Source organism: Heteronotia binoei, chromosome 6, assembly GCF_032191835.1.
Source record: "Heteronotia binoei isolate CCM8104 ecotype False Entrance Well chromosome 6, APGP_CSIRO_Hbin_v1, whole genome shotgun sequence".
Classification (NCBI taxonomy): Eukaryota; Metazoa; Chordata; class Lepidosauria; order Squamata; family Gekkonidae; genus Heteronotia; species Heteronotia binoei.
In genome coordinates this window covers 28,410,790-28,436,084 of record NC_083228.1, presented here as the reverse complement: position 1 = coordinate 28,436,084, position 25,295 = coordinate 28,410,790, and the positions used below count along the sequence as shown (strand labels likewise).

At 39.9% G+C, this 25,295-nt stretch overlaps 1 protein-coding gene across 1 annotated transcript in view; it reads left to right on the top strand.

The window, feature by feature from the left end:
• The window catches only part of CDH23 (cadherin related 23), a 655,943-nt gene that overhangs the window by 196,533 nt on the left and 434,115 nt on the right, over nucleotides 1-25,295 (top strand). Inside the window, exons 6-7 of the mRNA XM_060241177.1 lie at nucleotides 17,219-17,413; nucleotides 18,478-18,606. Of these exons, the coding sequence (XP_060097160.1) occupies nucleotides 17,219-17,413; nucleotides 18,478-18,606 (324 nt within the window). The remainder of the gene's footprint in view (nucleotides 1-17,218; nucleotides 17,414-18,477; nucleotides 18,607-25,295) is intronic.

The following is a 25,295-nucleotide window of genomic DNA, read 5'->3' as shown; positions in this document are numbered from 1 at the left end:
AGGAAGATCTATGCCATGTTGCTGGCATCACACAGGAAGTGACATTATGTCAGCAACTTCCAGGTGATGCTCTGGTATTTGGGCAAAAACTATGGTAGAAGTCAGTTTAACCATACAGTATTTGCTCAAATATCTACTTGGCCATGGCATTGAACACTTAAGCCATTAACACATCTTTCTATGCTAGTGGCTATTCTATGAATTAGATTTCACTTCTGTTACACCAGATAGACCAGGGGTGGCCAAACTTGCTTAATGTAAGAACCACATAGAATAAACTTCAGATGTTTGAGAGCCGCAAGGCATGAAGTCAGATGTTTGAGACCCACGAGGAAGGAAGGAAGGAAGGAAGGAAGGAAGGAAGGAAGGAAGGAAGGAAGGAAGGAAGGAAGGAAGGAAGGAAGGAAGGAAGGAAGGAAGGAAGGAAGGAAACTTTAACTTTAAATGCATTCTCTAAGCCACTGGTTGGCTTGGCTTGGAGAAGTGATTTAAAGAGAGAAATGCTTTCTCCAAGCCAGCCAATGGGGTGGTGGGGGCTTTGAGAGCCACACAATATGTATGAAAGATTCACATGTGGCTCCTGATCCACAGTTTGGCTACCCCTGAGCTAGACAAAGGGAAACTAGTTGATTTTGCATAAGACTATAGGGAAGGGATGGTATTGAAACACTTGGATGTATTAAATGTTGTGCTTTTTCTATATTAGATCTTAGATTCCCATGTTTGAACTTTTGTGTATACAACCCCAAAAGGACTGAACTCTGATTCTAGAAAAAAAAATACAGAAAAGACTTTGTGCTGACCTGCTTGTTGTTCTAGCCCTTGTCCTTGTCAATATATGCTTGTCAGTCCATTTCCATTACCTCCTCTTGTTTCATCGACCTTCAAACAGCTGTTCAGCCAGATTGCCTGCCATTTACACATTATTTGCATTTGGTACAATGTGTGTGCCTTTGCATCCTAATCATATATTTTTTTACCAGTGTCTCTTTGTCCATTGTGGGGTGACTTTGCCCTGGAAGGGCTCTATGGAGGTCCTATTTGTGAGTGTATAGACACAATCTACAGAGTTGTTACCAGAGTGAATGCAATAGGTCTTCTATTTCTGCCAGTTTCACCTTTTAAAAAACCTCTGGGTGAATGAGTTGGACAAGTTATGAATTTTACCTAGTTTGGTAACACACCTGTCCACAACTGAGAATTGGACTCCCATGACAACATGCAGAGAAGTAATATACAGACTTACCCCACATATGTCACAGATAATCACAAAGGAAAAAGTCTATGATATTGCCATTCATGTCAGGATTGGTAGTTTTTAAAAGTTTGATATCTGTTTTCTAAAATGGGGTTATGGGCATTTTAAGAAGCAAAGCCAATAAAGTCAAGCTCACCAGATTTTAGCAGTCATAGTCAATGGGCCAAGGTGGATGATCAGCTTCCCACATGGTAAGATCTTCTACCATGTGATTGCTTGATTATATAATAGTATTACAATTACGGTATGATTTTTTTTCTGCCACCGATTTGTATGTATGGTAAATTCTAGGATCTCTATAAAGTAGTAGGCTTTTATACATCACTAATGTGGTTGGGTGGCTATTGGGATGAATAATACATGGCTAGAAACTTAGGAAATGCATTCTTCTAAGCTGAAGAGCTTCATGGCTAGTGTCTTGTTTAAAGAACAGCTTATTGTTTCTGCTTTTTATTCATAGTTTCTAGAACGTTCAAAATACCAAGTGTTACTTGTGTATTCCAAAAGATTTAAATAATCGTTTTCCTAAGATTTTTATTTATGTATTGATCTGTGTGAATAAGGATGCTTTGAACGCCTGCTGATTTTACGTCTCTCTGCCCAATGCAAGCAGAAAGCTGATTTTTTTCATCAGTGATTTGGCTGTTCATGAGCAGTTTGAACCTGTTCATTGGGTTGCTTTATGCATATTCAGACAGTACAGTCCCATTCTGTTGGCTGTTTCATGCATGTATTTTTCTCACACAGCCCAATGAGAATCTTACTGTATGGTGTTCAGATCCATGTTATCAAGGTTATTCTCTGCATGCATATTCTTGCGTACTTTTTTTGGAGTTAGATCCAAGCGGGCAGCCGTGTTGGTCTGAAGCAGTTGAACAAAGCAGGAGTCAAGTTTCACCTTTAAGACCAACCAATTTTTATTTAGAAAGTAAGCTTATATATCTAATATATTAGATTTTTTGGAGTTGTCACTGAAAGTATCAGCGTAAGCAGAGTTACATCCTTCTAAGTCAGTAGAAGTCAGTGAGCTTCAAAAGGTGTAACTCAGCTTAGGATAGCACCTTGCTTACCTGAGCAACAATGACCCTGGGGGAAGAATTGATTTTACCTAGTGCACAGGTGCAAAAGCTCTTGCAGAGCAAGGAAACAAAATTCTACCATAATGGCTACTTTGCAACTACAAAACTGTTTGATTCTGATGGTAGTGAGGTAACTAGATGTAAGGCAAGGATCAGGAGTGATCATGGCTGTTGAACACTGTATGTCCAACTAAAAGAGATGGGAAAATAAGTCCAGTGCACCTTCAGCAATATATTTAATCCATATAACACAACCTTCCTTTAATATAGGCACAAAATGTTCATAAGAAATGAAGCATTCACATGAACTATCAGAGAACCAAACTCATTTTGACTAAACAGCTTTCTTCAGCAATCTGTAACACATAAATGTCCCGTTCTTTCATAAATGTACACACATATACACAGAGTACATGCAAGTACTTGTGTGGGGCATCTCATTTTCCCTCCACCACAATTTCTTCTTTCTCTTCCATGAAAGCCCTTTCCCCTATCCTGCTTCCTTCTATCCTTCCCACCCGAAAGCCAACCTACCTTTCCCGCTGTCTGCAGCTTTCCCTCATTCCATCTCCCTCACAGGCTAAGAAAACAATGGCTCAGTTGTGTGGTGCCTGCCACCAGACAGGGCACAGTTGCTCAGTGGGGAAATTGTGAGGAATTTCAGGAGGCACCTCACTTTCCCCTTCATCTCCTTTCCACACTGTTTCTCTTTCCCTTCTCCTGGCAACTTTTCTCTCCTTCCTTCTCTTCTTTCCACCCACCAGCTTATCTTTTACCTGCCCCCATCTTCAGTAATATTTTTACATGTTTCATTTTTACCCTGCCTTTTCTTGGGGAGCTTCTACACAAGACTGGTAATCTGAACCTGGGTCTCCCAGAACCTAGTCTGAAAGTCTCACCACTGTACCACACTGGCATTTGTGAGCTGGCTGCTGTTGAATAGTAGCAAGCAGCCAGTCCTGGGTGAGTCAGGCAAGTCATACATCAACCAGTCACTGGTGGTTTCTGCCAGGCCTTGTCTCAATGAGCCCTCCCCAAAAGGCCAAAAGTCCTGAAAAGGGCCTTACTTTCTACCTTTTGCTGACAAAAAACAAGATTTGAGGCTGGCAGTACTGTGTTGGTTGCCTAGCAGCTCCCACAATGGCCACTGCAGAGAACATTCATTTCTTAAAGGTATAGGCACTGAAGGTCCAAGCACTGCTTCTATGGGGGGGATACACACACATCTATATATAATATATTAGATTTAGAATTAAGAACATAAGAACATAAGAGAAGCCATGTTGGATCAGGCCAACGGCCCATCCAGTCCAACACTCTGTGTCACACAGTGGCAAAAACATTTATATATACACACACACTGTGGCTAATAGCCACTGATGGACCTCTGCTCCATATTATTATCTAAACCCCTCTTGAAGGTGGCTATGCTTGTGGCCGCCACCACCTCCCGTGGCAGTGAATTCCACATGTTAATCACCCTTTGGGTGAAGAAGTACTTCCTTTTATCCGTTTTAACCTGTCTGCTCAGCAATTTCATCGAATGCCCACGAGTTCTTGTATTGTGAGAAAGGGAGAAAAGTACTTCTTTCTCTGCTTTCTCCATCCCATGCATTATCTTGTAAACCTCTATCATGTCACCCCGCAGTCGACGTTTCTCCAAGCTAAAGAGTCCCAAGCATTTCAACCTTTCTTCATAGGGAAAGTGCTCCAGCCCTTTAATCATTCTAGTTGTCCTTCTCTGGACTTTCTCCAATGCTATAATATCCTTTTTGAGGTGCGGCGACCAGAACTGCACACAGTACTCCAAATGAGACCGCACCATCGATTTATACAGGGGCATTATGATACTGGCTGATTTGTTTTCAATTCCCTTCCTAATAATTCCCAGCATGGCGTTGGCCTTTTTTTATTGCAAACGCACACTGTCTTGACATTTTCAGTGAGTTATCTACCACGACCCCAAGATCTCTCTCTTGGTCAGTCTCTGCCAGTTCACACCCCATCAACTTGTATTTGTAGCTGGGATTCTTGGCCCCAATGTGCATTACTTTGCACTTGGCCCCATTGAACCGCATCTGCCACGTTGACGCCCACTCACCCAGCCTCAACAGATCCCTTTGGAGTGCCTCACAATCCTCACTGGTTCTCACCACCCTGAACAATTTAATGTCATCCGCAAACTTGGCCACTTCACTGCTCACTCCCAACTCTAAATCATTTATGAACAAGTTAAAGAGCATGGGACCCAGTACCGAGCCCTGCGGCACCCCACTGCTTACCGTCCTCCACTGCGAAGACTGCCCATTTATACTCACTCTCTGCTTCCTATTACTCAGCCAGTTTTTGATCCACAAGAGGACCTGTCCTTTTACTCCATGACTCTCAAGCTTTCTAAGGAGCCTTTGATGAGGAACTTTATCAAAAGCTTTCTGGAAGTCAAGGTAAACAACGTCTATCGGGTCTCCTTTGTCCACATGTTTGTTCACCCCTCAAAGAAATGTAACAGGTTAGTGAGGCAAGATTTTCCCTTGCAGAACCCGTGCTGAGTCTTCCTCAATAACCCGTGTTCATCAATGTGCCTACTCATTCTGTCCTTGATAATGGTTTCTACCAACTTTCCCGGTATTGAAGTCAGACTGCCTGGCCTGTAATTTCCCGCATCTCCTCTGGAACCCTTTTTAAAGATGGGGGTGACATTTGTTACCTTCCAGTCCTCAGGAACGGAGGCGGATTTCAATGAAAGATTACAGATATTTGTTAGAAGATCCACAAGTTCAACTTTGAGTTCTTTCAGAACTTTCGGATGTATGCCATCCGGACCCGGTGACTTATTAGTTTTTAATTTGTCTATCAGTTGTAGGACCTCCTCTTTTGTCACCTCAATCTGACCCAGGTCTTTCAACTCCCCTTCCAAAATTAGTGGTTCTGGGGCAGGCAAAAAGTTCTCGTCTTCCACAGTGAAGACGGAGGCAAAAAATTCATTTAGCTTCTCAGCCATTTCCCTATCCTCCTTCAGTAATCCTTTTACCCCATGGTCATCCAAGGGCCCCACTGCCTCCCTGGCTGGTTTCCTACTTCTAATATATTTGAAGAAATTTTTATTGTTGATCTTTATGTTTTTTGCAATATGCTCCTCATAGTCCCTTTTTGCCTGCCTGATCACAGTCTTGCACTTGATTTGCCACAGCCTGTGTTCCCTTTTACTAATCTCACTTGGACTGGTTTTCCACCACTTAAAGGAGTCCTTCTTACCTTTTACAGCTTCCATTACTTTGTTTGCTAACCATGCAGGCCTTTTCTTATGCCTGTTTGTGCCTTTCCTAACTTGTGGTATGTATTTTATCTGAACTTCTAGGATTATAGTTTTAAATAGCATCCAAGCTTCCCCAAGGGTTTTGACCGTATGTACCTTTCCTTTCAGTTTCCTCCTCACATGCCTCCTCATCTTAGTGTATTTACCCCTTTTAAAGTTAAACGTGGTTGTGGCGGTCTTTTTGGACAACTCCCTATTTATACAAACGGTGAACGGTGAATTAGAATATATTATATGGGGGAGGGGTTACACATATACACACATCTATATATAATATATTAGATTTAATTTTTTCCTGAAATCCTGGAGCTTTTTACAAATTTGTAGAAAGAACTGTCTTGCCTGTTCATGCCTCCAATCTGTGGATTTAATTATCCACAGATTTGGCTATGCTAAGGATTAGATATTAATACAAAGAAAAATATGTCAGAAAATATTAATACAAAATCAATATCCCATCAAACTATTAAATGTTTGTCTTTTCAATCATCCTTTTCAGGCCACATACCACATGATTCCAGTGGGTGAAATGTATTGACCAATTGCAAAAATGGATATTGCAGAAGACCAGTTGCAATATTCATTTAAAACCATGTAATGGAAGTAATGGTTTTAAAATGCTGCAAAAACACCTGAATTTATTGCATGTATCCAGAGTACCAAAAATCTGAAAAAGCCAGAGTCTAAAATGAATATATCCAATCTAACTGTGCATAGTCGCTGGAGGGTCTCAGAGCAGAATGTTCACAACAAAGGCATTGTTATGAGAGCAAAATCAACTTCAGTGAAGAATGCAAAGAGACTATATGAGGATCATTTAAATTATGCGCAGTACAGGCTTGTCAGCCTTCCATGCAGTTGTCATCTTCTGTAAATGAGGTACCCAAAAGTAGAGATAAAGAACACAGGGAGAGCAAAACGAACACTTCACTTCATAGCAGCATTGTTGTCTGTATACATGCAGCACAAATCAAGCTTGTTGTGGGCAATTAACAGGCTTTTAAAGGAAGAATTTTATTTAAACTATGCTGTAACGAGGAATTTTGGTTGTGAAACTTAACATAATGTACTCACACATTTTGGGCATTTCTCTATCAATAATGTGGGCTACAAATGCCTGCCCCTCCCCCACTTTAGAGGCAATTTCTTCTCTTGTGCCACATTTCTTTCTCAAGAATGACTTGAGCGCACTTTCTTAATAATACTGCCTTTGTAGAACTTTTCTCTGCTGACAGTACCCTAAAGCACAATTATGGCTGTTTTACAAGATAATCCTAAACAGAGTTACATGTCAGTGGTCTTAACAGGCTATAATTCTGTTTAGGATTGCATTAATAGAGAAGTTGCCACACTTTATTGCTTGGTCTAAATTTATTGGTTGAGTTGAAGGAGGTGATGTGTTGGTTGAACTTATTCTACTTTTTTGTTTATATTAGATATGGTTAGAGATGTAGAATTTTCAGAAATGATGGAAGACATGACGGAAGTAAACTAAAGTTTGGAGAAAAAAATGAAATGTTTGCAATGCATAAAAAGAGAAGGGCTGTGCCTAACTTTGTTACTATTCATTCTTGGGTTGTGAGGATCTAAGTGTTGTAGTTGTGAGGATCTTCCACAGGAAAGTGGATCAGTGGGCAGCATCACTGTTTCTGGTCCTTCAGCACATGCTCAGTTCAAAATATATAATCTTTTACTGACAATAAACATGGGGGGGGGGAGTCTAAGCTTTGCGGGGGGGGGGGGGGAGTCTAAGCTTTCAGGCTACGATGCAACATGCATTTTCCAAGGAGTACCTGAAATGTTTAATGCATCTCAGTTTATCTATATATGTGTGGCTTCATCCTTGGTTACTTAAATCTGGAGATTGAAGCCATGGGCATGAGAAAAGCCACAGGTTTTCAAAAAATTATGAAATCATTACAGGGGGGCAAGCTCGAATATAATAGAACATTTCCTGTAGCTTTAAGAAATGAATGCTTTCAGGGGCTGTTGCTAGGCAACCACAACAGTATAGCCAGCCTTCAAGCCTTGGTTTCTTTCAGTAAAAGACAGAGGGTGTGGGCAGAGCCCTTTCCAAGAATCTTGTGGCCTTTGAGGGAAAATGCACCAGGACCAATGCACCAGCTCCAAGGCCTCCAATGACTTGCTACTGTGCAACTTGATTACTCATCTTGAGCTGGCCAGTGTGCTATAGTAATCAGAGTTTCAGATTAGGATCTGGGAGATGCAAGCTGGAATCCCAGCTCTGCACTGGAAATTCACTGGGTGACTTTGGACTAGTTGCACACTACTCAATCAGACCCTTGGTCCGTCAGAGTCAGTACTGTCTACTCAGACAAGTGGTGACTGTCCAGGGTCTCAGGCAGAGGTCTTTCGTATCACCTCCCATCTGATCCTTTCAACAGGAGATGCTGAGGACTGAGCGTGGGACTTTCTGCATGCCAAGTCGATATTCTGCCCCTCCCTACCCTACCTCACATGGTTGTTATAAAATGGTGGTGAGTGGGCTGGCATGCGTGTTTATGGTATCAAAGACTTGAAGGACATTCTTATTTTAAGAATCATTGGTTCTGGAAATCTTTGTACCACACATGGTCATGGTTAAAAACGAGAATTTATCAGAAAATTCCAAGATGAGTATCCCCAGTGGAAGCATTTAGTCCTCCAAATGCTTCAAAACCCAATCAGAGTTACAGATATGATGACCTGTTGGAAAAAGACAATCAACTGAAAACCAGAGAAGAGCTAGAAAACATGGACATTAAAATGAGTTGATGGTTGAGAATGCAAGTTGAATCCAGGTATGCCAAAGACAAGATGGTAGGCTTTAACACAGAGCAATATCCATTTGACAGAATCTTTCTAGGTCCTCAAGAAAAGCTAATCTCTAAACTATATGCATACCTATTACAGATGAAGATGCAAGATGAGGTAGTAAAAGATTATATGGTCCAATCAGAGAAAAACTTGGGTCATAATATCATGTTAGAAGAATGGGAGAGGTTGTGGAAATTCAACATTAAATTAACTAAGTCAGTAGCCTTTAAAGAAAATCTGTATAAGATGTTTTATAGATGGTACATAACTCCACAGAACTTGTGTAAGATGTATACTAATATGTCTAACAAATGTTGGAAATGTGCTAAACAGGTGGGTTCTTTTAATCATATGTGGTGGACATATGAGATGATAAAGGACTATTGGAAAATGGTTCATGAACTATTACAGAACATTATGAAGACACAAATTCAATTCAGACCAGAACTGTTTTTATTGAACTTATTTCCTGAGGGCTATTCCAAAGAGATGAGACGCTTGTTGGCGCATATTTGCACAGCAGTCGGGATTCTTCTGGCACAGAGATGGAAACTTCAGGAGACTCCCACAAAAATGGACTTGGTGGGAAAAATTCTGGAAATATCGGAGCTGGACTACTTATCCCAGCTGTTGGCTGGGAAATCTAAAGAGGAAGCAAGAAAATATTGGTTGAAATTCTATATTTGGCTAGATAAGCAAGACTTTTAAGATTCTTTGGTGCGAACTTATATCTCCTTTCCCCTGTATTTTGTACTATAAGATTCTCTTTGTTGGAAATGTCAGTTTGAATAGGTATTTTAATAAGAAAGCTTACAATATAAAATATCAAAATATTGATGATGTAAAGAGATAATAATGTGTGACAATGTATGTATTTTAAGAAAGTATTTTAGATGCAGACTTGTATTTTATGAAAGTATACTATATGCAGACTAAGATTGATTTGTAATTGTAATTTCTTGTCCCCTCTTACCCTTTGCCCTCAATTTCTAGAAAACTAATAAAACTTTTAAAATCATAAAATGGTGGTGAGAAGAATGATGTAAGCTGCTTTTGGGTTCCTGTTGTGGATAAAAATGGAATATAAATGATCTAAATAAATCATAAATATAGCTGAAGATGGGGAGGCAGATAAAAGGTAGGTTGATAGATGAGTGGGTGGGAAGGAGAGCAGGATCAGGAAAGGTGAGGATATGAGGACTGCCAGGAGAAGGGAAAGAGGAAATTAGTGTGGAGAGGGGGATACAGGGGAAAGTGAGGTGCTTCCGCCCACAAGTCCTTGTGGGTTCCCCACTATGTAACTGGGTTCAGCTCAGCCAGTACTGTGGAACGTGGCCATGGTTTCCCCTTAGAGAGGCTACCAGGGGAAGGAAGGAGGAAAGATGAAGACAAAGGAACAGAGAAAGGTAGGTTGGCTGGTGTGTGAGAAGGGGAGAGGGAAGCAGGAAAGGGGGGCTACGGGGGCTGTTAGGGAAGGGAAAGGTGAAATAGCAGAGGAAGGAAAAAAGAAGTGTCCTTTGAAAGTCCTTGTGGATGCCCTGCTTGTGCAATATAATTTTGAACACGGGGAAAGGAAAATGTGGGAGAAGGACACTGGATTAATACCAGTGGAAACTTTGGAGAAAGTGACTGCAGTTAGTCGATATAGACTGTGTTATGATCAATAGTTTCAATCATTTATTTTTCAAAAGTATGTTTTCAGATTTTTAATGTCACTTCCTACATACAGGAGAGCATTTTGACTGCATTTTAATGTCTGATGAAGTTTTAACTAGAAATAAATAAAAACTAAATTGTGCTATGATTAATTTAATAAAACAGGCAGCTGGGAAATTCATTTTTAAAAATATATTTCCCCCATGTCCTCAAATTTATTACCATCCAATGTTTTATCCTGTTACAGAAGAGTCAACTTTCATGATACAAGCTATCTCTCCTTCACACAGATGGGCATTTGGCATTAGGCCAGTTGGATTAAACTGTCGGAATGAGTCACGTTCTAGGTGTTCTGCAGCTTGTGGCCCGTGAAATGATTTTGATATGGTGGAGAGCTCTTAAAGGCACAGCGCAAATCTATTCCTCTTATAGGTTTATTCTTTGAGCAGTCGTTATTGTTCCTACTTGTCTAATGTTTTTATACATTAACAGAGTTACAGTGAGGTGGATATCTCGTCGTGCTCTTGACATCCAATTTATTTTGTGAAGGTTGCATGCTGGATTTAACCCTCAATTATAATAAGCTCCCTCTTCCCGAATACTAAGCCAGTGCTCAAAAGGTTCAAGGGCTTCATATTTATATAATGTATTTACTTGAAAGGAAGATGACCCTCCCACAAAAGTCATACTCAAAACAATTTTTAGTACTGGACATAAATGTAATTTGTATGCAACTTTAAGATGACCCCCTCTTTTGTTCAATGGCATACCTGGGGGAAAAACCAAATATTCTGCTTGAGTAAAAGCTGTATTTATGTCAGGTATGTAAATTCCATTATGAGTAAGACAGGAAGAATTGGATTTTGAAGTGAGAAATAATTTCAGAAATGAATAAAAAGTTCACATCAGAGCTTCCGAGCTCTGATAAGATCAGGCTTCCTGGGCTATCCAAATCAGAGCTTTATTGCTGTAATCTTTATAGGTTATCTGCAATCCTGAGTTGAGCAGGAACTCTGCTTAGTCTTAATTGGAGTTAAAGTTGCTGGTGTTATAATGATTAATTGTTGTGAAGCCTGGCAGGAGAAAGTCTGCACACCAGAAAAGAGGGAAGAAGGAGCATGGATCCCATAGCATGGTTTAATTGCTTAAACATGCCAATAAGGCAGTCTGCTTGACTTTTTCCTCATTTACTTCCCAAGTACCTGTTTCTTATGTTAATCAATCCATCCCCCAGTTTAATTTCTGGGGGAATGTGCACATGAATGCATGTGAATGCATAAGCATCAGTATATTTCCACATATCTGTGTATCTCCACATCAGTATATCTTCTCATATCATTATTGAGTTCGATCCCAGCGGAAGCTGGTTCAGGTAGCCGGCTCGAGGTTGACTCAGCCTTCCATCCTTCCGAGGTCAGTAAAATGAGTACCCAGCTTGCTGGGGGGAAAGCGTAGATGACTGGGGAAGTAATGGCAAACCACCCTGTAAAAAGTTTGCCATGAAAACGTTGTGAAAGCAACGTCACCCCGGAGTCGAAAACGACTGGTGCTTGCACAGGGGACTACATTTACCTTTACCGTTTTTACCCCAGTCATAGTATGCTCTTGTGGCATTCTACTCTGCATACAATAATCCCTCCCCCAATTTAATATAATTATAGGGATGCCAGGGTGCAAAGGAAAAAATAGTCAATCAGTTGGCCTAACTACAGGCCAGACATTAGACTGATCTCAGCTCTAAAATAGTCCCGCAATTGCTGGTATGACAACACAAGGACAAAACCTTATGACATCTATGACCCTATCTCCTTAGTCCAAATTGCCTGGGGGGCAGAGAACTAATTCTTTTCAAAGACTGATGTTCAGCCTTTGTGTAAAACACAATGGTATTGAAATCCAGCTCTTCATTTTTGCTCCCAGGCTGATAATCATGGCTGACCAGAGCAGATTTGCATGTTGAAACGAGTGACTAGAGGAGGGATGCTTAAACAGAAGATGATGTGTATTAATCAAGAATGGCTTTATCCTTATGAATGTTATTATTCTTAGCATGGGCAATGCACCTTGCCTAATACTGCATTTATATGCCTCCCAATATTAATAGCTAATTTGTGATGGTTTGAGTCTTAACTCTGAGATACAGTATAGCATGAAAGAAGTAATTAAGAGTCTGTTCAGTTAGTACTCTTTGCTGGGAAGTAACCGGCTTAAGAATGAGGCCATTGAGGGATATCATATATTTAGGGTGGTACTCATGTAATCAAACAGAGAGTTTGAATTTTGTCAGTGTCTTGACATTGGAAAAAATTAAGCACAAAAAGAACTTTAGTGGTTTATCCAACTTGCCCAGTCTGAGATGAATCTATCATCTTAACCTGTTATTCTGGGCTGAAGGCAGTCAAATCTGTGCCTATGTGGTGTCGAAAGGAAGCAGAAAATGTCACTGGAGAAATAGCAGAAGTCTGGGAATGGAAATTGCAATAGCCTTAAATATATACATTTCATTGAGAGGATTTTGGAGCCCCTGAATATTTCTATTGATCAAAACCTAATGCTTTCCTTGGTCATTTCCACACTAGCCATTTAGTCTGGAATTGCCATGATTTGTTTATTGAGTTTTATGGAAAATTCAGGATTGTTGTTAACTCTTTTTGCCTAGTATTTTCCACATAGCTGCCTTCCTCCCCCCTCCAAAAAATGGTTTTCTGATTATTTTAAACATAAAATCTAATTGCAGTGCCAGTTTATGTTTGAGCAGTAAAAGCCTTATGGAGATTTGTTTTGTTTTGTTTCATTTTTTAGTAAATAACCCTTTAAATATTCCTCCTTTCCTTCTGCTTCCAGTGTAATCATTTGTTTTCCCCTACACGATCCACTGTGGCATTAGTGAATTAATTTTTAAACTACCGTTTCTTGTTGGGGGGTTTAAATGGTATAGTTCAATCAATGAGCATACTTTCTAGTTGAAAGAGAGGGACTCTAAGTACGTGCACAGTTATTAGGGAGAGGGTCCTCACCAGGAATGATAATACACTCAGACTGGAGACTGTATTCCCATCTCAGTATGGACATCAGTCCCTCTTCCCTCCACCAATGAAGAGGGAAAGCTGATTCATGTAGATAGGTGAAAGGGTGACGTACCAACTAGATTGTCAGATAATCCTTTAATCTAGAAGAAGAATATTGGATTTATATCCCGCCCTATACTCTGAATCTCAGAGTCTCAGAGCAGTCACAATCTCCTTTACCTCCCCACCCCCAACAGACACCCAGTGGGGTAGGTGAGAGAACTCTTACAGCAGCTACCTTTTCAAGAACAACAGCTGCGAGAGCTTTGGCTGACCCAAGGCCATTCCAGCAGCTGCAAGTGGAGAAGTGGGGAATCAAACCCAGTTCTCCCAGATAAGAGTCCATGCACTTAACCACTACACCAAACTGGCTCTATAAGACCTTTGATCTTTTACTTTGCAAACCACATCAAGCAGACTGTATGGAGAGGTGGCATAGAAATAGTCTGAATAAATATAGCTGTCATTCCTATATCAACTATAATCGGGTACCAGTGAATTTAATCTCCTCTATCACGCACATCGCCATGAAGAATGGTTAAATGGCTGCGTTAGCATCTGGTACTGTGAATCCCTTTGCAGTTTCTCTTGTTTCATGTTTTACCATTGGCATGAGGGCAATGAAGGCAAGGGGAACCCACATACTGCTTTTTCAACCCTTGGCTTATATATGAATATAAGAGAAATGTCAAGACAGTGTGCGATTGCAATAAAAAAGACCAACACCGTGCTGGGAATTATTAGGAAGGGAATTGAGAAGAAATCAGCCAGTATCATAATGCCCCTGTATAAATCGACGGTGCAGCCTCATTTGGAGTACTGTGTACAATTCTGGTCACCGCACCTCAAAAAGGAAATGGTGGTGGCTACAAGCATAGCCAGCTTCAAGAGGGGGTTAGATAAAAATATGGAGCAGAGGTCCATCAGTGGCTATTAGCCACAGTGTGTGTATATATATATATATATATATATATATATATATATATATATATATATATATATATATATATATATATATGTGTGTGTGTGTGTGTGTGTGTGTATAATTTTTTTGGCCATTGTGTGACACAAAGTGTTGGACTGGATGGGCCATTGGCCTGATCCAACATGGCTTCTCTTATGTTCTTATGTTCTAAAGCCATGTTGGGTCAGACCAATGGCCCATTCGGTCCAACACTGGGCCACAAAATAGCCAAAACTCAGGTACCATCAGGAGGTCTGTCAGCAGAGCCAGAACTCCAGAAGCACTGCCACTGTTGCCCCCCAAGTACCAAGAATACAGAGCATCACTACCCCAGACAGAGTGTTGCATCTGTACACTGTGGCTAATAGCCATTGATGGACCTATGTTTCATATGTTTATCCAGTCCTCTTGAAGCTGTTTATGCTTGTAGCTGCTAGTTCCTGTAGCAGTTAATTCTATGTGTTAATTTCTCTTTGGGTGAAGAAGCACTTCCTTTTATCTGTTCTAAGTCTACTGCTCAGCCTACATCTCAGAATCAGCTCCCTATAAAGATTTGGGCCCTACCTGGCTTACTAACCTTTCATAGGGCCTGTAAAACAGAGCTGTTCCGCCAGGTCTTCGGGTGAGGCAGCGGGCATCTGCCCACTAGATCGGTCGGCCTCCCCTACTGTATATCCTACTGTGCTGACTCGCTGCACTGTCCAGCTGCACCATCTCATCAAAATTGTTCTGCTGAGCTATTTGTTTATGGAATAATTGTAATTGCTTTTATTAATATATGATTTTAATGTGATTGTATTTATGTTGTTCTCTGCCCTGAGCCTCCACGGGGGAATGGGTGGTATATAAATAAACCATTAATAATAATAATAATTTCATAGAGTGTCCACAAATTCATATATTATGAGAAAGGGAGAAAAGTACTTCTTTCTTTACCTTCTCTGTCCCATGCATAACTTTGTAAACCTCTGTCATGTCACCCCTCAATCATAGTTTCTCCAAGCTAAAAAGCCATAAACTCTTAAACCTTTCTTCATAGGGAAACTGTTCCATCCCCTTAATCATTTTAGTTGCCCTTTTCAGCACTTTTTCCAATGCTATAATTTTTTTTTAAGGTACAGTGAGCAGAACTGTACATGGTATTTCAAGTGAGGCTGCACCAAAGATTCATACAAGGGGCATTATGATATTGGCTGATTTGTTTTCAGTTCCCTTCCTAATAATCCTCAGCATAACAGCTGCCTTTCAAAATTGCAAACACACACTGTCTCAACATCTTCAGTGATCTATCACAACTTCAAGATAATTCTCATGATCAGTTACCACCAATTCAGACCCCATTAAAGTGTATTTATAGTTAGGATTTTTGGTTCCAATATGCATTACTTTGCACTTGCACATGTTGAACCTCATTTGATGCAAGGATACCCACTCATCCAGCCTCAACATGTTTATCATTGGTCTTCACTTTTTGTGTTCCTCATAGTACCCTTTTGCCTGTCTGATGACTGACTTGTATTTTACCAAGCCCTCTGCTCCCTTTTATGTACCTCACTTGGACTAGTCTTCCACTGCTTAAGGAATCCTTCTTACCTTTTACTGTTTCCATTCCTTTGTTTATTAACCATGTAGGCCTTTAAAAAATACCTATTCATACCTTTCCTGATCTGTGGTATATATTTTATCTGAGCTTCTAGTATTGTAATTTCAAATAATCTCCAGGTTTCCTGAAAGGAGTTGACTCTCCTTACCTCCCAGCATCCAGCTACTCTCTCTTCTTCCTTGTTTGGTATGTCTTACTTAGATGTACCTCTCTCTTCTCCTACAATGAATACTTAGCTCAGGTATCTTGTAATTTTTGTTACATGTATATGCTCCTCCGCTTCCAAGCAATTCAGAAGTTATGATTCCCAGGAAATGATCCACCTGGGAAGATTAAAAGACCAGGCTCATTTATCTTTAGTAGAACTGCATTACAGGGCTTTTTTTGAGTAGGAATGCACACGAACACAGTTCTGGCTGGCTTGCTGTCAGGGGGTGTGGCCTAATATGCAAATTAGTTCCTGCTGGGCTTTTTCTACAAAAAAAGCCCTGTGCAAAGCAATGGTGATGTTGGGGTGTGTGGCCTGATATACCAAAGAGTTCCTGGTGGGCTTTTTCTACAAAAAAAACTCCAGTGTATCTTGGCCTCCTCAGCAGTTTATATTCCTTTTTGTATTCCCCCTTTTTTAATTCTAGTGGCAGTTTGTCAGCTCTAGGATAGTAGTAATTTGAATTGGGTTCTGTGTGTGAATAGGGGTTCACTCAATAACCTTAGGTTTGTGGTTCATAAGCATAAAAAATCCAGGAAATGAAGAGTGAATCATTCTTGAAATGCAACTTGGCATTCCTCAAACTTTTAATATACAATAATATTTTATTTGCTAATAGTTCTCACTCTAGTTCATAGATATATTTTGAAATATGTACAAATTACTGGCATACACATTTTTTGTGTACGGCCTTGATGATTACACAATAGAAGATGCAAAAGTGCCCCTTCACGTATTTGCTTGTCAGTTGCATGAATGTGCTTTTGATGTGTGTAGTGAGCCCAGGTTGGATTTGTAAATAAAGCTGTGTCTTTTAATCATATAAAAAACCCTATTTTTATGAAATTTCAGCCATGCTGTCATTAAGAGCTAAACATCAGTTTTGTAAACTGAAACAAGAGACTGGTACTAAAATTAGAATTCTGTTAGTACAAACAAACAACTGGGAAATTATCAGTGAATAAACAAGTTTTTTTTAGTGTGTTGTAGGATTTTCAGAAAATGTAGGTTTGAGATGTAAATTGCCACCACTCTATAAACACTATTCTAAATATCATAACTATGTCAGTATTTTAATGAAACTTCTGTATGTCATATAAGCACAGCACTCCAGAAACATGATTGCTTTCTTCAGCTCTTTTCCTATTCAGCAAGAGAGTCATTCACTTTTAAACTTTAAAAAAACAGTTTTGTTCTAAAAAAATAGTGCTTGTGTAAACTGTTTTTTTTTAACTGTTGTTATTTCTAGAATACTCCAGTGGGAACTCCAATTTTCATAGTGAATGCCACTGATCCAGACCAAGGGGCAGGCGGTAGTGTGCTTTACTCTTTCCAGCCTCCATCCAACTTCTTTGTTATCGACAGTGGCCGTGGCATTGTATCAGTCATCCGAGCACTGGATTATGAAGTCACTCAGGCCTATCAGCTTCAAGTCAATGCAACAGTGAGTATGATGTTTCTTAGATCCAAGCGGGCAGCCGTGTTGGTCTGAAGCAGTAGAACAAAGTAGGAGTCAAGTTCACCTTTAAGACCATCAAAGTTTTATTCAGAACGTAAGCTTTCGTGTGCTCTGTAAGCACACTTCATCAGACAAGGAATCAGGTACAGTGAGCAAGGCTATATATAGCTGGCAGGCAGTGGTTTAGAATGCAAAATGGTACAAATTTAAGATCCAATGACAGATTAGTAAAATTAACAAATTGAGCAAACCTTTGATCTGGGTAGCATGAGCATGTGAAAGCAACAAAACAGTAATATGTCAAAATGTGAGAATATCTGTCAGTCACTCTATTATATAAGCCTGGGTCAAAAAGAGGGCATTACTTTCTCAGACATTTTCCCCATCTAATTAATTTACCTTTTAACATGTAACATACATATAGTTTGCCATTAGAAGAAAAATACATTAAAATATAGTGGAAGATGGGTTTAGTATACATAATGAGATAAACAGCCAATATCCCTATATGAGTATTTCAATACAACTAAAAGAGAAATACATTGGATAGTGATGTTCTTGTCCACCTAATTTACTATTTAACATGTAAACATCATTCTAGTTTGCCATTAGAAAAAACGAAAAAAGAATACAATAAAATATAGTGAAAATGGGTTAAGTATATGTAATGAGATAAACAGCCAATATACCTATTTTGAGTATGTCAATTCCAAAAATTATTGTGATACACTATTCTAAAAGAGAAATACATTGGAATACTGTGGATGTATAACTATACTCAGTGAGAGTGGGTCTAGCATCGGTAATGAGATAAAAACAACAACAACAATATCCCTCTTCAGTCCTGGGAAGGTGTTTGTTTCTTTTGTCCTTTGTAAAATTGAAAATCTTATGTGTAGAACCCTACATATAAATTCTAGGTTGGGAAATACCTGGGGATTTTGGGGGTGGAGCCTGCGGAGGGCAGGACTTAGGGCTTTTGTTGTTAATTGTAGCTTTCTTTTGTATTTCGTTTTTTGTCAATATTTTTGTCTTCTTACATTTTTAAGGATCAAGATAAAACCAAACCTCTTTCTACTCTGGCTAATCTTGCCATCACTATCACAGATGTGCAAGATATGGATCCAATTTTCATCAACCTGCCCTACAGTACGAACATCTATGAGAACTCTCCTCCGGTAAGAGCCTTTGGCAGATATTTTTAAATTACTGCAGGTATAATCCATATTGAAACATCTTAGCTTAAGTGCAAGTTAAGAATTGTCACAGTAAGATGAGGAAGTAAATAGTAGGGCAAGGAGTACTAAGTATGTTAATTTTGGAGATGGGATTCTTTTCTAAAAACAACATCTTGAATTTTGTGTTTAAACAAAGAACTTTCCTTCATGAGTGCCAGGAACATATTAAAGAGGGTATCTCGACCAAAGTGATGCAACTTCACAGATACTTCTAGCACATTTTATGCACATGCTAGTATTATTTGGTACAGAGCCATATGAGGCTGCATAACAGGATCTACCTGATCATTGGTAAGTCCAAACAGCACAAATTACAACAATTAGTTTTAGTAAGACTCTGGAAGCTGTGTTCCCCTCATCTAATGTTATAAAAAATAATAATAATAATATTTAATAGCATCCTTTTCAAACAGTCTAAATAACAGTTTGGGAGTGCCTGGTATTAAATTTCTATAGATGTAAATAGAGGTATGTTATGCTGCCTAGCTTAATACATATTTTTACAATAGTTGAGTCATGAAACATTGATTTGGATTCTGTTTTGCAGCAATCTTTTTTCTCAGTATTTTTTGTTTTTTGAATTGTCTTGTATTTTTTTCTGCAGTCAAAATGAAAAATCAGACATTTCCTAACTTGGGTGGGATATCACTTGTGACTCGGTGGTTGGTTCAAACTTCTTTTATTTGATTTTTTTTTTGCTTTGTGCAGTTGCTCTATTGTAGATGCACAGTAGCATTAAGTTAAATGTTTGATGTCTGTGCATGTGCTTTAGCATTAGTGCACTGATTGGATACTGTCTTTAAGCCTCTTTTTTTTGAAAATATTCACAATTCTCTCATTTGCACTTACTTGCTGGTCACCATCTTGATAGTGCATTACAGAATCTCTGTGTGTCGATTGCATCCCTTCCTCCAGTTGGATCCTGAGCAATTTCAAAATCTGCTGCATAGTTACATTCTACCACTTTGGGAAAAGAAAACAGAAATGTGATGCATCTAGCAGTTGTTGCAAAATCACTACATGGGCAAGTTGAAATAGATGGCTCGGGAAAGCCCCCTCCCCCTTCCAATCCTTTCTTGTTCTCTGAGAATGCAAAGCAAAATAAGGAAGAAACTAGCTAACAAATGCAGCCTTTAGTCAGTTGCCTCCAGCAAAGTCTCTCCACCCCCTACCCCCCCAAGCCTGGGAAGGGTTATAAAAGAGAGGGAGAGAAGGAGAAGACAAGGAGGAAATGGCTTGAGCTGAAGGACCAGCTCCATTGCTGCTAAGGAAAGCCAGTGGAGGAGGAAGAGAACTGATCTTGCCCAGATCGGAAATGAAATGTTGTGGTACTGAGATAATCATGCACGTGCACACATTCACATTTATAACCTGCTTGGAAGCGGAGGTTCAACATTACAGTGGAAATTGGGTCCTGAGGATTTAAACTTTTGAGTAGCATTTTATCACAAGAGCTGTACTGCTAAATTAAAAGAAAAAACCTATGGGAAAATAATTGTAAATGATGGTTGTACTGCAACGAAGGAGGGGGAATGGCAGAAGGTGGTTGAATGGGTGGAACAACTTTGATGTGGCTGGGCGAGTAGGCACCAAGGGATGGTAAAGGGCTGGAGTGAGGGGGAATCCAATGAGAACATGGCTATGCTTTGACTTGGAAGTGAATCAAAAGAAAATTTGCCTCAATAGTGCTCTCTGAAAATGGGGGAGGAGGCAGACAGAAAGCAAAGCGAGCACTAAAGGGAGGAAAATTATAAAATGTATGCAGAAATAACCTCAACAGACGTATGCTGAAAACTCATATGTGTAAAAGCCCATAATCAATGTGTGAATGGAAAATCACATACAATCATTCAGAGCTTTCTAAAGTAAAGCTGGGATGTAAGTATTAATGAGGAGAACTTTCTCTCTTTATTTCTGCAGAGTTTCCTGCTATTCTATCCTATATTGTCAGATATCTGTGGAAATACTTTGGATTGTCTTTGGAATCTGCTTTAAATACCCTTTGTGGAGGGGCGGTGGCTCAGTGGTAGAGCATCTGCTTGGTAAGCAGAAGGTCCCAGGTTCAATCCCCGGCATCTCCAACTAAAAAGGGTCCAGGCAAGTAGGTGTGAAAAACCTCAGCTTGAAACCCTGGAGAGCCGCTGCCAGTCTGAGTAGACAATACTGACTTTGATGGACCGAAGGTCTGATTCAGTAGAAGGCAGCTTCATATGTTCATATGTTTGTGCATGTATGCATTTCCCCTCCTGAAAAAAAGCTGTTTTTCTTCTCCCACTGGCTCTTACAAGACTTTGAGCTTTGCTGATGTGCATAATTTAGTCCCAGTAAAAGGAGAAAGTGATAACCTTTTTCTCCATCTCAGTAGTGCTTGGAAAAATTCCCATCTATGTATGTATCCATCACATTTTTATCCCACCCTTCCTCCAAGGAGTTCAGAGTGGCATAGGTGTTTCTCCTCTCCTTTATTTTATCTTCACAACTCTCTCAGGTAGACTAAGCTAGTTCCTTCATAATAGAAGGGCTACTGGAACCTGAGCCTCCATCATCTTAGTCTGATAATCTATCTAAACACTGTACTGCATAGACAATCTCTCCTTGTGTACTGTGGTTCTGATCTGAATCATGTCTGTGCAAACTTGGGAATTAAGTTCCAAGTCCTGAACTCCCAGTGTCCATTTGATCAAAAGTCTTCTTGATGGCCATGCTGCAGATATGAGGATTTTGTAATCTATGACTTGGCCTCATGAGTAATGCAGAAGCCACTGTTTTGCATCAAGATGTGTGCTAAATGTTGAAATAGAAAGGGTTGATGCTAAAGTTGCCAGGCCCAACTCAAAAAATATCTGGGGGCTTTGAGGGTGTGGATGGGAGTAGGCCTCAGATTCAGTGGGAGCTCACAGGAACGCAGCTCCTGCACCTTTCTGAGAGTTCCTCCTCCTCCTTCTGAGAGTTCCATCTCCTTGTCCATTGAATAGTATTGCAGCTGCATAACAATCCCTGGATGAGCTCCACCACCTGTTTTTCTACAAAATAACCACTGGACGGGAGACTTTGGGGGTGGAGCCAGGAGACTTTCTCATTCCCTAAAATAAATAAATAAAGATAAAGCAGTAGTGTTCCTCTGAATTCCTGAATTCCTCATCCCCAACAGCTAAACTTACACTAAATGAAAGTGAACACACACACTCTCACAAAGCAGCCAAAATAAATACTGTTGGCAGCACACACTTTTGTGACCTCACTGAGGAAATTTGCTCACAACCATCTGCTGTATTTCAACCAACTTCTTCAAATTGATAGGAAAATGAAAGAAGTCTTGCTTGGAGTTTTCGTCCAAACAAACAGAGGGACTGAGAGCAACCTAATTCTGTCTTCTTGCCCCACCCCCAGTAGTTTTCCTCCTCTCAGATTTAAACACACACACACATTCAGAAACACGAACAGTTGCAAGCTTCATGTAAACCTGCTGAGGTTTGAAGGCACATAGTGGCTGTTGAGTCAGGGCTCCCCCCACCACCACCACTGGCCAGCTGACTGGCAGTGGGGAGAAGTCCAAAAAATTGGAGGATCCCCTGCCTGGGCCTGGGGATTGGCAAGCCTAGATGGTGCATGACTATGCTAAAATTGCAAATGTAAGAGATTCTTGGTCTCTCCAAAAGAAGGGTTTGTTTCCTCTCTGTATTGCAGGATGTTTTAGATATGTAACCAGTAAAGCATTTAATCATAGTTTAAAAGGGTCAAAAGTAGCTGGGGGAGAGTGAAATCACTGACTAATACAAATAGATGAAAGAACTGCACACACTTTGTTGCAGACTTTAAGTTAAATCTTTTCTTCACACCAGACATTATATGATAGAGAGAACAGGAAAAATCCTGCTTAGTGTGTTAATAAGAAGCGGGTAAAGAAGAATGATGTGGTATTACAGAAATGGAAATCCCCACTAGTTTCTAAGACTAGACTGGATCACCTTCACTGAATGACCTTGTATCCATAAAAAGAATATCTCTCAAATTAAATGACAACACAGAAATGTCCAGAACTAAACGGTCCTTTTGTTTTGATATTTTCAGTAACAATTAATGTCAGAAGGCAAAATTACATTGGACAAAAAAAAAAAAAGATAAGCTAGAAAGGTTTGGCTATCTTAATTTATCCATTTGAACTTGGTCTGGACAAAAGAATTAATATAAGAAGCAGTATTCTGATTGAGTGTATATTTGTCTTTCTTAGCAAATTTTTATGTGTATTTCTTATACTGACTGATTTCCACATCATGTTTTCTGTTATCATGAAGGTGTATAAAACAGGTAAATGTTCAGAGAAGGTACTCTATGTGACAGATTAAGAATGTACAATGGCATGCATTTTTCTCTGGCGAATTTCTTGAGAAGTCAGTAGACAGAACACCAGAACATAAAACTACTTGAGCATACTGACATTTCCTTCTTGTTGTTCTCAACCTGACAAAAAAAATGTCTTGCCAATACACCAGTCATGAATTATAGTAGCCTTATCTTTCCTCTCAGAAGAGTCCTGTGGCACAGAGTGTTAAAACTGCAGTACTGCAGTCCTAAACTCTGCTCACGACCTGAGTTCAATCCCCATCAGTAGCTGGGTTTTCAGGTAGCCGGCTCGAGATTGACTCAGCCTTCCATCCTTCTGAGGTCGGTCAAATGAGTACCCAGCTTGCTGGGGGGGAAGTGTAGATGACTGGGGAAGGCAATGGCAAACCACCCCGTAAAAAGTCTGCCATGAAAACGTTGTGAAAGCAACATCATCCCAGAGTCAGAAACGACTGGTGCTTGCATGGGGGACCTTTCCTTTCCTATCTTTCCTCTCAATATGCTTTGAATGCTTCCATATCTGTAGGGTATTAGCTTGCATCTCTGGCTAGGGCATTTTAAATCTAATTGTCTCAGTGTTTCTACAAACGGTGTAGAACAAATTTAGAAATACTAATGAATAATTACACCTGATTTATGGGACTTTATTACCATTCCTATTTGCTTGAATCTAGAAGTGATCCTCTCTTTTAAATGCACCAATTAAATAGTGAGAGAATTATTTTCTGTCCATTTTTTACTCTCTCATAATGTACTGTGTGAAGGTAAACTATTCTCCTGTTATGGACAGATCACTATCTGGAGAGGTTTAAAGGTAAAGTGGCTTTCAGATTGCAGGGATGGGTAGCCAATTTAATTGGTCTACACCAAAAGGCTTATTAATTCATGATTGCCTTGGAAGAGTTGCCTACTAATATGGCATGCTGTCTTGTCTAAGCTCTGATCAGTCTTCAGAATAAAGAGATGGCACTGTTAGTGGATGTAATTGCTTCTAGGCTTCCTCTCCCACTGCCTAGAGTTTGGTCAGTTCTCTGATACAATTGGAAGCTTTAGAGCAATAGAACAGAGCATCAAGGACAATGGCTTCAAGTGGGGAAAGACTCAAGTCTGGCTGAGTTTTCTTTTGAGATTATGCTATAGTACTGATGGCAAGAAGCCTTATACTGAGCTGTAGCCGATGTGAAATTGCTGCTGGAGACGCTCTGCATCCCCTTTAAAAAAATTATGTAAAGAATCTATATAGTTGAATCAATATTGGTCCCAGGTCTAATGAAGACTGGAAAGAAACAAGTACTTAATTGATTGGCTTGTCACCACACTACTTTGGGACTTGAATGTATATGTTTGGACATTTGGACTGGTTTCTATATATTTCTTAGTAAGTTGGTCACTAGCTTGCATTTTTTGTTGTGTTATAGTGCTGATGGTGACAAAGGAAAAAAACCCATTTTTTTTTCACTGTCATTGTGGCCACACAATACTGTCCTATGGAAGTGCTCCAAGCAATGAGTGATCTGCTTGATGCAGCCCTCAGAGTGGTTATAATGAATTCTTAAGCAGCTTTTAAAGCCCATAGCTGGTAAAAATTGTTTACTCCTACTCCAGTTTAGATGGCATGGATACAGTAAATGTACTGGTTAGTTCCATAGTTCTCTATCTGGTACCTTTGTATAAGTTCCTGTTTAAATGTTTGTAGAAGCTTACAGAGTACTTGTGGAGTTGTGGCCTACCCCCTGTTTGTCCAGCTCTTACCCTTCCTGGCTAATACCTTGCCAAGGCCAGGAGGAGACTGCTGAGTCTAGAACGTGGTCAGTAGCTCACTGAAAGAGGGAACAGTCATGAGTGCCTTGAAAGAGGCTGCTGTTATATTCTTCCTGAAAGAGGTCTCCTTGGACCCAATTATTATACTGTCAGTTAGTTGTGAAGCTCTTCCTTTTCGAGTATCATGCTTGAGTGGTTGTTGGACAGATGCCTGGAATAAGTAAAAGATTGGATGAGGGCTGATAAACTGAAGTTCAATCTCAAATAAAGCAGAAGTGCTCTTGATAGCTTTTAGTTGACTGGCTTTTAGTTGGATCTAGCAGAAGATTTCCTTAGACATGAGTTGTGATTTTTGCTGATTTCTCATTCTTATGGATTTCTCCTCTTGCTGTTCCTGTGGGTCTGTTGTCCCCCAGGAGTAAAATTAATAGGCATTTTAGGTGCAACAGGAGGGAAGAGGTGGAGAATATTCACTCTAGTAATTGAAATATCCAGCCAGCCAGTGGAAATTTCTGGTGGATCCA